Source organism: Necator americanus, chromosome I (assembly GCF_031761385.1).
Source record: "Necator americanus strain Aroian chromosome I, whole genome shotgun sequence".
Classification (NCBI taxonomy): Eukaryota; Metazoa; Nematoda; class Chromadorea; order Rhabditida; family Ancylostomatidae; genus Necator; species Necator americanus.
This window is the reverse complement of record NC_087371.1, coordinates 7,429,319-7,444,420: the sequence shown is the minus strand read 5'-3', so window position 1 is coordinate 7,444,420 and position 15,102 is coordinate 7,429,319. Positions and strand designations below refer to the sequence as shown.

General features: G+C 38.1%; 1 protein-coding gene across 1 annotated transcript; it reads right to left on the bottom strand.

The window, feature by feature from the left end:
• Positions 1 to 779: 779 nt before the first annotated feature.
• Positions 780 to 3,630, bottom strand: RB195_004789 (uncharacterized protein; the record flags this gene model as incomplete). Its single annotated transcript, XM_064182791.1, has 3 exons — positions 780 to 804; positions 2,829 to 2,992; positions 3,601 to 3,630. 3 exons carry the CDS (start codon positions 3,628 to 3,630, stop codon positions 780 to 782), a joined length of 219 nt encoding a protein of 72 aa, XP_064034058.1.
• Positions 3,631 to 15,102: the final 11,472 nt, after the last annotated feature.

The following is a 15,102-nucleotide window of genomic DNA, read 5'->3' as shown; positions in this document are numbered from 1 at the left end:
CAAATACAAAACACCTAAATACCGTATGACTTTCAAAAAACATCCTAAAAAATCACGTGATTTTCCGCGGAATAAGATCTTAGAAATACGAGAATCGGAGAGCAAAAGGTGTGGCTGCGTATTGTGGAACGCGGAACGAAGTTGTTGTTTTTTTTTTCATAGTGGAATCACCACATTAATTAGCAACAGATGTTTGTTAACTGAGGGCAAAGCAAGCAATGTGAGGTGAGAGCTCTGACGATGATGAAATGTTGTAAACCACCATGAGGATACGAGAAAAAAAAATAAAAGAAAATGGGAAACAAAAAGAAAAACGTGAGGAAGATAAGCTTCAAGGTGGAACTACAGTTTTCATTTTGCACTCCCTCCCCCCTCCACCCTTGGAAACGTCTGCAAGCGAGTAAAAGTATATAAAATATTAACTTGTAAAAGTATATATATAACCATATACTATACTGATTCTTTAGTTCCTTCATAGCTTTAAAGATGTTCTTTCGACTACTCGAAACTATATTCTATTCTATTTATTCTTCATTCTATTTTATTTATTTATTTATTTTATTTTTTTATTCTATTTTTTTATTTTTTTATTTTATATTTTACTCGACTATCATTTGAGGGCGAGTGTAGCGCAGTTGGTAAGAGGTTCCATTGTGACTTCATGATCGATCGACTGTTCGAAACCGCCCTGCTGTCAGCCAAGCCATTCATCCCTCCGTCGTCAATAAATTGGTACCAGACTTGTGTGGGAGGATAAAAACACTGACTTGAGAGAACGGTTAGCCTCCGCAAGCCTGGCAACGCCTAGGCATACCTCCATAAGGATCGATCAACGCTGTGAATTTTTATTTAGTCATATTATTATTATTTTATTTAATCTTTATTAATTTTTTTATATTAGGATGTTTTACGAATTTCCCTTCCAACATTATTCAGCTAAAATCATAATTCATAGGTGAGGTGTCCATCTCATTGAGAATATTGAATGATATCAAAAATAAATTTTCCGAAAATTTTAACACTAGAAGAAATTTGATCCGTTTCAACTATTCGGGTATTCCAAATCAAGCAGGGCGAATAACTATGAATAACCAAATTTTCTCTCTCAGTATCTGAAACAACCGATCCCCTCATAGGGTGTTTATTGAATTTTCGCGCAGAGACCCAAGAGAGTTAAAATGGATGCAGCTAACGACGCGGAAAAAAGATGTTAGTAGCGTTTATGGATATTGACTTTATGAGGGAATAGAGGTCCTACCGCTCTCATCGTTTACGATACCGTATACCGGGAACTAAATTGTATATCATGTGACTTTCAAAAAACATAGAAATCACATGAATTTCCGCAGAAAATGATCTTAAGAACTAAGTAGTCACATTAATTCTTCGTTTTTCGAGAAAATTCGACGACGAATTTCGAGATGAAAATAAGGTAGGATTACTCTTAAAACTCGAAAAAATCCCAGCTATGCCAAGAAATAAAAATTACAGAATCGGAAAATATACGTTTTAAAATGCGTCTCGCCGTTGGGGGGAGGGGGGGGGGGGGGGGGCTGGAGTCAAAGTGGCGGTGGCAACTGGCGTGGCTGCGTATCTCTATTTCGTAATAGCAGATTTTGTGTTGTGCAAAATTGCGAAACATCGCGAACCTGACCCTCCCCCCCCCCCCTTCCTCCAAAGGTATATAGTACCAAAAAGGATTAAATGCTTGATAATCCTGCGAAGAATCTGGAAATTATACTGATTCTTCTCGATTCCCCTCGTCCACATTGAAAAATTCAAAAAATCCCTATCACATACCTAATCAAAGAAGGATTTTGTTTACAGTCATGCTTATATTTGTTTATAACGTCGCACTTCTTCGTATCTAATAATGAGTCAGAGAATACGATCTTGAGGCCAATTACACATAAAATATGGTACACACCATAGATCGCTCTTACAATCAGTGCACAACTGCACATTACGGTATGGATCCCCTGTAGCGCAACGTACGGAACCAGCTCTCCCACCCAGCGGGGTGCGACGGGACGGATGGGGTGGAGGATGGTACATGTGTACATGACTACACGAGTGTAGTAGTGGTGGTGGTAGTGTTCCCGTCACCAGAGATTGAATGATAACTTGTTTGATAGATCGAGTACCGGTTGTCGAAATTGGCAATCTGCCAAGTTAAGTGGTACGGTAGTTTGAAAGAACTCTGACAAAATACCAGCAGCTCCTCACCACTCCATCTTTTTATTTCGCTTTAAAACTGGCACACAAAAATCCAACTCTAACAATCGGTGGTCCACTAGCATAATGGCATTAAGTCATCAAGGATCTGGAAAAATCGACGAAGCCAAAACGTTTGCCAGAATAAGAATCGACAAGAATCTTGGTTTTTTTTTTAAAAAAATTTTTTTTTTATTTTTTTTTTTTTAAATTCTCAAAAAAAAAAATTTTTTTTTATTATTACTGTCATTTAGTTTTGTTAGGACTCTTTACGAACTTATGTATGTAACGTCTTCCTCTGTGCAATTTCAGCGAAAAAACAGGACAGGCACAGGAGAAACGTTTTAGAAAAATAACCCCTGCTTGAATGGATCATAGGTCCGGAGTGGAAACACCCAAACACCGCTTTAACAACGGGTCCTTTCTAAGCGAGTTATTGCATGAATTTCATCGAATTATTTAAAAAAAAAGACCTTTGACAGACTCGACGATAGTTGACAGTGTTCCCTTCGGCTCATTCAAACTTATTGTTTAAATAATATTAAAGGTGTAATCACTCAAATTTAAGAGGCGTTCTATTGGCAACAAAGAAAAAATACGGTACAGAAAGACACCTGTAACGGTAGTAGCACATACGCACAGCTGGTGCGACCGCGTCGTGTTTTGTTTTGCACACGACGGAGGCGTGGCCATCGGCGACGATCAGCTGATCGGGATAGAGTGCGACGAAATAGTATGGCGGAAGCGGAGCGATGAGACATGGCGGGGCGTTGCACAGCTGCAATGATCAATGGTGATCATATTTTACTGTTGTTGATAAGGTAATGAACAAACGGGATGATATTTACACAACAACAATAACAGTTATTTAAAGGTAAATAGTGTGTGCGGATTTGCTTTACGGCACATTTGTCACACCAGCTTCAAGCTGACTATAATCAGTTGAAATCACTCGCGTTACGCGTATGCGATAACCGCAAAGTAGACAAAAGGGCGCCAGCGGAACTTACTCGAACCATTCCATGGGACTATCGATTAACACCCATGTTGTAAAAGATCTATTTTCAGTTGTAGACTTTCGTATCTACAGAGCTGCTACGCTAAGGAACCATCGGATAAAATGTGTGTGATAAAGTGTCTGGCGTTAATCAATCCGCTTGGGATGCGCCGCCAAGTTCACTTCGAGTCAGAATCGTTTGAGGTTTACGAACGTGTAACTGGCCTATACAGTGATTTGCGGTGGCTAGCCGATGTGTCAAGTCAGTGTTTTTATCCTCCCAGACAAGTCTGGTACCAATTTATCGACCCTAGAGGGATGAAAGGCTTGGTGAGCACTAGGGGGGATTCGAACCTCCGATCGATCGTGCAGGCAGCGGAACCTCTAACCGACTGCGCTACACCCGCCCATTGTACCATGCACTTTGCTTGGATAAATATGAATGAAACCATGAAGAGATCATCTACATCACCAATACGGGCGTGGCTTAGCTATAAGCAACGATTTTACCTCTTATTCTGCGGAAGTAACCCTTGACAATTCATCGACCACCTACTATCCGCTGCAATACAATGTGATACACTAAGCTGACATAGCTGTCTTGAAGAGGAAATTTTTTTCTGAAGCATAGCAGGTAAGTATGGCGCAGCTGAAGTGATCAGTGGTGTGATCTCGGCAGAAATTATCATTGCAGGGAGCAGCGGAGATAATTTTGAAGTGCAACGAACAATTCTTAGGTCAACAGAGATAAAAGAATGATTCATCGCTTCTCCTTCGTCTTCTGTCGAAGAGTTAGCGATCTTACTGTAGATGTACGTATGTCAAGCGCATTAATCGCAACATAGGTGGTGACCGGCCTAGCTGCAGTGACGTCTCCTCATAATCTTACCACTCTGAACCGATTCCGAGGAGTCCGTTCCCTACAGAGTGGGTGACTAGAGACGTAGAGTTTTTAATACACTAATTGAACGGACCGAGATGGTGGTACAGCGGAATGTATTTATTACATGAATGTAGATAAACAGAACAGATGCAAGCAATGTGATTTACTGAATGAGTGGGCAGAGCGTTCTCTGCCACACTCTTGGACGGTACGAGTCGTTAAGCCACGAAAAATAACCATAACAGTGCTTTATACCACGCTCCTTATCTATCATCGGGATCGATGATGATCTTTCACTACAGAAGAGAACCCTAGCTCGGTCTCTGAGCGACGTCGCGAAGTTCGAACGTAATCAACGCGTTACTCGGGGGCGGGTATAGTGCAGTCGGTAAGAGGTCCCGCAGTGACCGGCTGACTGATCGATGTTCCGGTAGAAACTGTCCTTGTGTCAGCCTAGCCTCTCGTCCCTTTGGGAGTGATATTGACGGGATTGGACTTGTCGGGAAGGACGAAAATACCGGCGTGACACATCGGTTAGCCCCCGCAGGTCAGGGTCTTGTTAAGGATAGACACGCGTTCGTAAACCTCAATCGATTCCCAATTGAAGTGAACCCGTTGGCGCATCCCGAGCGGATTGGTTAACGCCAGACACTTTATACCTTATCCTGCTTATCTAATCGGTTTAAGGAAACGTGAAGAATATACTTGTTTAGGTCACTCAAGACATGTTCATGGCAAGCTGGAATCTCCACTACAGAGGTAGAAGTGGCTAAGCTAAAAGTTGTTGTGCCTGCCCACAATTTTCAGGAATATTTTAATATAATGGATTTTCTGGCGTTTGAGGAACCTTCCCTTCGCATAGAGATTGTCCATTGGTCATCATAGTTTCCCAAAAATAAACTCTTGCCATATTTATCTTATTTTTGCTTCATACGCACCAGTGGTGCGCAAAAAAGGAAAACACACTCGTCTGAGACAGATTTTTTTTAAGAAATCGGCACCCAACTTATTGTTAGTAAAAACCTGACAAAACAATTAATGTATCTGCACTATCATTTGACTTTCAGATGGATCTCTCCTGTAGTCTTCCTCAATCTCTGTTGTTTACTGTCGTGTTTACTAGGTTCGTCAGTGTATTGAATGCTCTGATCAGTGGTTCACAACAATTATGATCAAATGTAACGTCTTAACAACACATATCAATCACCCGTAGGAACGTGGAATCAATCGCATCATCCGTGCCTACACCTAGAGGAAAGGCGAAATTGTTTCTAATATTTCACTTCAAGAAGGAAGGAAGTTCACGTAACAGCGAAGAATTCTACAAAAAGTGCTCGACACGTCTAAATGTATATTGACAAAAGCAGAAGAAAGCTACATATCTGTTTGCATAAGATTTAGGAATAAGTTGTGGACGTTTTTTTTAATGTTTAACGTGAGTTTTATTAGTTTTTTGTGTTTTACATATGTTATGGAAGCGACATAGAAATAAAAGAATAAAAGAAAAAGTATTTCCAAAATATTTTGTCAAAGCCTTTTTTGGAGGAAAATTCTTCACTATCCAAGTTGGTCATTGTCCGATTATCCTGCTTATCCTAGTTGTTCTATTATTATTTTATTTACTGTTTACACAATACCAATCTCAGCTTCCGAGAGACTATCGTGTCGATTGAACGCAAAAAGCAAACTTTGTCGAGAATACTCCGTTTTGTCCGTCACTTGACACTTCACTTCGATAGTCTGAAAAAAACGTGAATCGATAGAATAAAAAAAGTCAAACTACTGTTATTTTGTGGAGTAAGATTATATGGAACAATTCTTTTTTAAATTTTTTTTACGATTTTTATAGAACAATTAAAAATAGTTTTTTTTTTCTGGTGCGCACTCTTCACATTAAATTAGCGCTCACGACTTATTCCTCAGCCTAATAGAAAAATAATAATAAATAAAATAAAGATAATAATAATAAAAATAGTAATAACACTTTAAATAAAAATGACAATAACACTTTAAACAGGAAGTGTTTGCTGACCGTGAAACAACGCGCTATTCTCCAGTAGAAGCGCCGTCACCAGGTACTAAATGATTTTAGCCTCCGGACAAAAAAGCCCCAAACACATGTTTAATTTTTTTTTTGATTTTATAAAATTCTTATTATTGAATGTTTATTAGCTGGGTTTATTTACCTAGCAATACTTATTTATTATTAAATATCAAATACTTGTTATTAAACATTTATTATTTTAAGTACTTGACTGGTTGTTTGCGCGTTAAAATACGTCGTGGAGCGTCATTTGTTCAGAGCTAAGAATCTATTGTCCACGAATGCGTCATCATCGTACACACAACACAGCGTAGTAAGCAGACAGACAGACAGACAGACAGACAGACAGACAGACAGACGGACACACACACACACACACCGTATGTGTCAGTTATACATAAAATGAACTATACTAGTGCAGATAAACAAGCGCTCAGCCAGAAAAAAAACTGATGAAAATGCTCTTCGGACAGGGACAACTGACCAAAAGTGCATCGATAGTACAAAAATGAAGGAACTAGTGTAGTTTTTATGAAACTTCTTTTACTGGCTTCGGAGCTGGACTTCCGGAGAATAAAATTCCGCAAAAAGAAAGACGAAATTCCCACTTCTTTTTCTAGGATATTTTGTTCATATTACCTATAAGAATCCTATCCACGTGAATGTTCAATAAGTAGTTATGATAACAATTATTCGTTATAGAAATACTAACACTACCGTAACGTTATTCAAATTTTTCTCAAAGGTAATGCAAAAGAGTGATTACAAAAAAACTTACTTTTCCTTATTGAATATTTGGGCATCTTTTTTCTTAATACATAAAAAAAATAAATTCAGCGCATTTTTCTTCCAGGAAATATGGCGTAACGCTGACAAAAATGCAAGTCTATTTATCTTGAAAGAAGTACGCATTCAAAGTTCAGGATAATGGATACCTTTAATATCCGAAGCAAAAGAAGGTATTCGTTATACGTTCTGTTTCTGTGCTTTTCTTTTAATCCTAAGTATTTTTGTGACTTCTTGCTGTTTATGTTTTATGTGAATAATCCCAGATCTCAATACGGTAATTTTTCTAACTTTGACTTTGAAGGATTTCGGGACCACTTCTCACCAGATTAGCTTCAGTTATCAGTTCATTTCATGTTCAAAATTATAATCTTTACATCATCGTTACAGCTCATTACTCCTTATTTTGAAATATCCAGAAGTACTACTAAATACTAATAATACTATTAATTAAGCGCTTAAAGGCATCACCCCACGAATCTGAGGTGGTGCGGATTTCAGGTGGAGTATTTGTATATAGGATAGTAGATTATGGAGAGGGGTGTGATTCCATCCATTTCTTTCTACTTGCCGTAAAAAAACAGCCCGGAAGATGTGCACGTGCACAAAGCTGGCGCGCTCCAATCAAACTCCTTGTGGAAAAGAGTGCACCGGAACGCTCGAAACCGAATCTTCTGGGCCGTTTTTTTACGGAAATGAGGAAGAAATTGACGGAATCACCCCCCTCTCCATAATCTACTATCTCGTATACGAATACTCCACCTGAAGTCCGTACCACCTCAGATTCGTGTGGTGATGCCTTTAATCTTTAAATGTAATTGAACTGGTCCTGAATGGAAAGTCTAAATCAGCTTTACACCATTAGAACCATCGGTTGTAACACTTCTTATGGACGGAGTTATGTGGGGCTGACGTCATTGATCGCATTAAATCGCACCCGTAGCATGATCAAAGCTTGATCGCTAAGCAGGAATAGCGCAAAAACATCGGATTGTGATGTCAGGTGACCGTAACACAAATCAAATACTGTAGGAGTTTTTCAAGTCAAGCAGGCATTACTCTTGTATGAAAGTATTGCTGGTAGATTTTTTTTTTGAAATCCGCATTCAAGAACTCGGTCATTCGAATCGATCAATTTAAAATTTTTCCTACTTGCATGCGATATTTATGCAACTTTCATGCAATATTCCTTGCGTACTCATCTGCTAATCGATATCAACACTTAAACTAATCAACAATTTCTCTTCTATTAGTAATTGTTTGTTTAAAAACCTTATCGTCACCTTAGGTGCATTGGTCGTAATATTTGACAAGATAAACTCGGACAACTCACACAAATCAATTAGTGGTCAGGGCTTACGTTTTTTACATAGAAGAACCTAGTTGTAACTGCTTACTATTGATCCATTTTCTTCTCTACCTCCCACTAAAGAAACGAGTAGATTTTTTTTCTTGGTTCATAAAACTGTATAAATTCGTCAGAAGCCTGTACACAGGAGGTGTGGCTTGGCTACAAATATATGATTGTTCTAGAACGATGAAAACAGTTTCCACTCGTTTCAATTTGACAACGGTACATATTTGTTTAAATGTTTTGTTTCCATAGAGTTAAATTTGTCAGAAAACATTGTGTAGACGTGAAAAACGCCATTTCCCTGCGCTAATAAAATGTGATAACAAGTTACAGTGTTCATCGTTTATCTTTTTAATCTCGCTCTTCTTCTATTCAATCTCTTTAACACCACCGCACTTCCTGTTTTGACCTATGCTTCAGAAATCTGGGCACTTCGCAAGCAGGAAGAGAATGTCATTGAACGCTCAATCGAACGAGTGATGTGTGGAGTATGTCGCTTCACGCAAATGAGAGAGTGGGGTCCGAAGTTCTGTCCTACGTCAGCGATCGAAGATTAGAGACGACGGCACATTTGCCGCAAGGAGGATAAAGGAAAAGATGGGATGGTGATGATGATGCAAAAATGATGCAATCCATTTTGAGGGAAACTGTTGGACCAAAGTTGTGAGAGACTTGGTCACACACGATATTAAACACCCTCATGGAAGATCGCCAACCCGATAGCAAGACTTCTTCGAAAAGTCCTTTAGAGAAGAATTTGATCCTTTTAACGTCCCTCCCGGAAGAATGCAAAAATAGGTGACTCTCGCATGCAATTGAAAGAAATAGAGGAATTACTAGCGCTCGCTCGATCAAATCGAAGAACAGCAAGAGTCAAGGTGAATCCAAAAAAGAAGTGCGAAACGATTAGGTATGATTCCGTCTCCCAACGATGCAAATTATCACGGGTAATAGAACGATGGGAAATCCACCACGGATTCTCTGCGATATTAAATGCACCAAGAGGAAGGCTATCGATCCATAGCCAGATCCTTTCACGAAAGCTTTTGAAGAAAAATTTGATGCTTATTTCACCTTCCCGAGAAAGGCAACGCAACTCAAGCACGCGATAAGGACAAAGAGAACAATTACAACTACTGGCGCCTGCTTGGTTAATTTGAAGAACAGCGGGTGTCCAGGCGATGAAGGTGAAACTATAGAAACAACTTTAGACACAGTAAAAATTCAATTTCATAAATCTCAAGGTTTTTTAAGTGCAGATGTTACCAGGAAGTGCGAAATTGCAGGAGATCTTCTCGCAGGTGAATGACACAGTTTTAAAAGCCAGTGTCTAGTCATCCACAAAAAAAAAATTCTCACCAGAGGCATGTACAAGGCAACTATTTACTAATGAAATTTGATAAGTTAATAAATAACATAATAATAATTGATAATAATACAATCTAATAATTTAATGCTATTGCCGGGTGCCGCCAAGAGATCTCGTTGAGGTATTGGATAATGTTGCTCACGAAGTAGTGCAATCTACTGTAAATTTTTAGCGAAATATAGTTTTTAACTTAACATTTCGAGTTTAGAGATCTGTTGAAATTCATTTTCGCTTTTTTTTCTTTTCACATACATAAAATTCGTCGAATGTCCTTCAGAAGAAGAAAATGGAAGTCGCTATGTCGAACACTGACTTAGCTATTTCTCTTCACTCTCCACTCCTTCAGTTGAACCACCTCTGTTCACTTCAACGTCTTCTTCGATCTCGGGTCGCTCCGATCTGTACAATTTCAATGAGTATTCATCAAAGTAATTAATCGCAACGTTCTCCTTTATCGCTCTTAACTGTCCTCGACAGAAGTGAAACGGTCAAGGGCGGATATTTTTTTTTGTTCTGAGAAAAGGTGTTCGTTTTAGAAGCAACCACATATAATCATATAAGAAGTATTGTTTTTTTCTGGAAATAGTCGTTCACAGAGCTGGTACCGCTAATATACTGGGGCTCTATGTAATCGAGAAAGGATACTACCTCTTAGATGGTACCCAAAATATTCAGTGCTACTTTCGAGGACGTAATACGAGGATTAAGGTTGGATAAAAAGGATAAAGTGTTTGGCACTGGTCAATCGCTTCAATCTTACATCATTTGAGGTTTAAAAATGCGTGTCTGCCCATAGCAATTCCTTGCGCGGGCGAGCCGATATATAAGGTCAGTGTTTTTTTTTTTGCTTCCTTCCAGACAACTCTTGTACCAGGTTATCGAACCCGGTGGAATGAAAGACTCCGTTAACAGGGCAGAGCGGTTTCGAATCATCAATTGGTGGTGAAATCGCAACGGAACCTCTTACCGTCTCAGCTACACCCGCCCCTAGAGTAACGCATTCGAACTTGGCTACGTCGCTTAGAAACCGAGCTAGAGTTCTCTTCTTCTGCCTAAGGACAAACTCCTTGGAATCGGTTCAGAGTAGCATGATTCAGAGGAGAACTTCTCTTTAGCTAAGTCGAATCGCTATGTCGCGATTACGCCGCTTGACACACGTACATTTACGATAAAATCACTAATCTTCGACACAGGACGGAAAAGACGTAGTCGCAGCGGAACCTCTTACCAACTGCGCTACAGCCGGTCTATGGGTAATGCGGGAGTGCAAATTATCGAATCCTTAAGTTACACCACATTCATTCGTTTCATTCTAGGTGCTCGCATTAAATCCTATTTCCAGAATACATAAATAAACACACAGATAATTAAAGAGATAAGAGTAAATTTCTATACGTATTTACGTGCAGAACAGATATAGAGCCTGCTATAAGAGCTCTGCACAACCTCTCTTAAAATCCTCGAAAGCAGTAAGCAAGGAAATCTCTTCTTGTTTTATGAGACAACATTTCCGCAAAAATTACGGTAGCTTTTGTTTTTCTATGACTTTCATTAGTTTTCCGTTCCTAGAACATTCTAACAAAACAAAAAAGACAAACAAAACAAGGAAAACACACAACAGAACCAAACACAACAAAAACAAACAGAACTACAACACAAACAAAAAGATTGTTCGAGATAAATTCTACTAATTCTATTATCAGTTCTACTAGTGTGAGCGAGAGAAAAGAAAATTGGAGGCGATGGCAGAAAGAGTACAATGATAAGTGTCTATACATATGTATGTGTTTATATATGTACCGTAGCAGGTGTTTTTCAGGAATTTTTGAAAATAGTAAAATCAACCCAAGCAAGCTAATCCTCCATTTTAGTCCCTGATGTATGTTTCACCTAGTTGTATTTATATTATTATTTATTTATTTACATTAATTTTTTTAAATTTTATTTTAATATGCTCCTCTGTGTCTCTGCCTTCACCGCGCTTACGCGCCTACCTCTTAACGAGTTCCACTTAAAGGCACCACCCCTGGAATCTAAGGTGGTACGGATTTCAGGTTTCTTTCAGGAATATTCTTATACGGGATAGTAGATTATGGAGAAGGGGTGATTTCGTCCATTTCTTCCTAACTGTCGTAAAAAAAGGCCCGGAAGCGTCCCGGCGCGTTATTTTCCAGAACGAGTTCGATTGGAGCGCGCAAGCCTTGTGCACGCGCCGCATCTTCTGGGTCGTTTTCTACGCCAGTTAGCAAGAAATAGGCGGAACCACTCATCTCACCCGATCGGGTTGATAGTAACGAATAACACTGTGTTTGAAATTCTTCGAAATCGAGCAGAAATTTAGCGCTGGAGCGGATGATCGAACAGTACCCTGAGATCTGTCGAAAACTGCTGTACTCGTAGTCACTAATTATATTCTAGCTAATTAATGGTCTCAGAATTGACTGTTAAAAGTGTATTTTCCTTTCTTATTTTTCTGGTGAGGTTTACATGAAGACTTGACACTCACTCCAATAGTAATGACGCGTTACGAGATGAAAAAATAATCGCGGCTCAGGATTTACGAGCAGCTGATCGAGGCAATAAAACCGCAATCCTACCGCAACATGTGTTGTTTGGCATCGAGGATCTAGTAAAATATGTATTGGATGCCACAAAACTGGCTGCACTGAGTGGATTCGAGGGGAATAATTGTAGAGTATAGACGCATTTTATGGCCAATTTGTGCATTCACGGACCTCGTCGCATCGTTTATTCCGCAGGTGGCAAATAATGATCTGTGACCATGAAAAGGATGACTCAAGCATTATCTGGAGGAAACATTTCCCAAGAAAATATCAATAAAAAAATCTAAATATAAATCTCACTGAAAATTCTACGGTTCAATAATCGAAGATCGAAGAAGATTTCCAAAGATTTTCAAATTTCCAAAGATTTCCGAAAATCTGGAACTTCTAGGAAATATAAAATCTTATAGCGAGAAGGGAAGATTGCAATTTGATAATTAACTTGTTATTGTAGTTATGTGACATAGTACAGTTCACGTAATTGATTGATTGATAACGATATGATATTGATCGTAATTGATTTGATTTTGATTTTTTTTGGTAATATTTTCAACATTGTTTCGTGCAAAAACTAGAATTGCCTTCTTTTTCACTGTTTTAATGTAACTTTAATTAATTTTTCACTTTTTGCTAATCCTATTTATCGCTGCGCTTTGTTGCAATTCAAATTTTCTACAAATAAGATAGTTTGAAGAGGTTTGGATGCGATTGCACGGTCGGTGCTTCGAGACCGATTCAAACCAATCCTTTCCACCTTCCGTAGACAATCAAATTGGTGCTACAATTGTCTTCGAGGATGGAAACATTGATTTTATTCATCGGCTGGGCTCCGCAAGTAATTTATGTATGTTTTATGTCACTTTGCCCGTATTCGCAAGTAATTTGAGAAAACAAACATTTTTGTCATGTAGAAAATTACTTCGTTTCAAATGTTTGTTTTAATTTCCAAAGAAAAAAAAATTGATCTTAAAGTACACTACCACTTATTTTCTATTAATTCTTACTAATTCTAAGTAATTAATAACTTAATTAGCCGATTTTGTACAATGAAATGAAAGGGAGGAAACTAGTTTTATTTTTCATCATTAAGACAAAGATACATCTATAACAAAAACCAAAGATCATCTATGCAACGCATACGTGAAGCGTTGATCGTAATCCCATAGTGCATTTTCGTGCACAGCGGGATGTCAGCTGTCTACGTGGGCGAACTGGTTCGTGTGAAGTTTGTTCCCACAACGATTACGTGCGGCGTCCTTCTACGGAAAAGGGCAGAAGTTTGTAGTCTAGTCATTATCGCATAATTATGTCAGCAATGGATGAAAAAAGACGCGAGAAATTCGACGGAAATGGCGGAGCGAAATTTTGAGACCCTGGGATGTAATCGAATCCTTACAGAATCCAAAATTCTTAGACTTAACATTTAAAAAATGCTAACTTGTTATTTTACTGGTAGCAGATTCTACATTGATATAGGTGCGTTTTTTTTAGAAATAAAAGTTAAAAAAGGGATTTTTAAATTTTAAAAAGATTTTGGTTGGACTCCATTATCGTACATAAATACTAATGGAAAAATTAGAAAATAAATGTGAAAATTTGGAAATTCTATGGGATCATTTTAAGTTTTGTACTGCTGTTTTTTTAGTCGTACGCAGTTCTTACTGTCAGTCGTGTGACGGTCATTTCATGTCTCTCTTTCTCTCTATTCTTCCCTATTTATTTGCTCTCCTTATTTTTCTTTCTCTTCATCCACATATTTACTTACTCATTCAAATATGTTTTCTATAATTTTTCCTGCTTATTAATATGTTTATCACGTCATTTATTTATGAAGCTGTGGAGGTTCGGGGATATAATAAAAAAAAATATCTCATCTAGATTTATGTATATAATTCATATGAAAATAACTTTACAAGGTTGGAAGTGAAAATAGCCATTGAAACATAATGATTTTCAAAGTAAGAAATGAAAAAGAAAAGAAAGGAAAGAAAACTAGATAGTAAACTAAGCAACTGTAAAAAAAAAGCGATGAGGAATTTTCGTCCGAGCCACAAAAAAAACAGATAGGAAACAAAAAAAAACAGATAGGAAACAAAAAAAACAGACAGGAGCAGGAAAGAGTGCATTATCTAAACATTCTGGGATCCTGTGACAAAAATTCAAAAGAGTATTGAAAGCAAGAAGAAAAAAGCTTGTTTTTCTAGTTTATCTCTCCAATCCAAGTGAATATTGCATCAGAACTGCTGATTTCTGGAGATCTTTTGAATTTTTAACTTCTCTAAAAAAAATTTTAGTGATTTTTCTTGGATTTCTAATTAGGTATAGTCTATTGTTACTCGTATGAAAGGACTAACACCAACCATTCCTTCGGTGCCTTGGAAAAATACTTACTAATTACGATTGTCGACGAACACAAAGAGCGCCGTGTTTCGTTGTGGAGAGGGCAGACCGCTCGACAGCGTAGACTACGTTTGAAATGTGGAGAGATTAGACGATAGAATAATTGGCATTGTTTGTTGGTTAAGTACATAGAATAGCGTAGGGGCAGCGATTTTTTGCACATGTCCAGGAAATCTCACGTAATTGAAGGATTACGCTTCAGGAAGGGGTCGCGCGGCGACAGCGAAGGTGTCATGGACACGTTTTCTTTATTTAATCATGACCTAGGCTCGGAATATAGGATTTTATCGGGATTTCATCGATTATTTGGGGTATTTTAAAGTCTTTTCGAAACGGATTAACTTTTTCTATTAATAGGCTTCCGAGATTTTTTTAAATAAAAATTTCTATCTAAATTTCTATGAGAGAATGGAATTACCAGACCAATATTAACCAAGGAAAAGAACTGTGTGGAGAAAAATCAAGAAAAAGAAAAGTGTGGAAAATTAGGA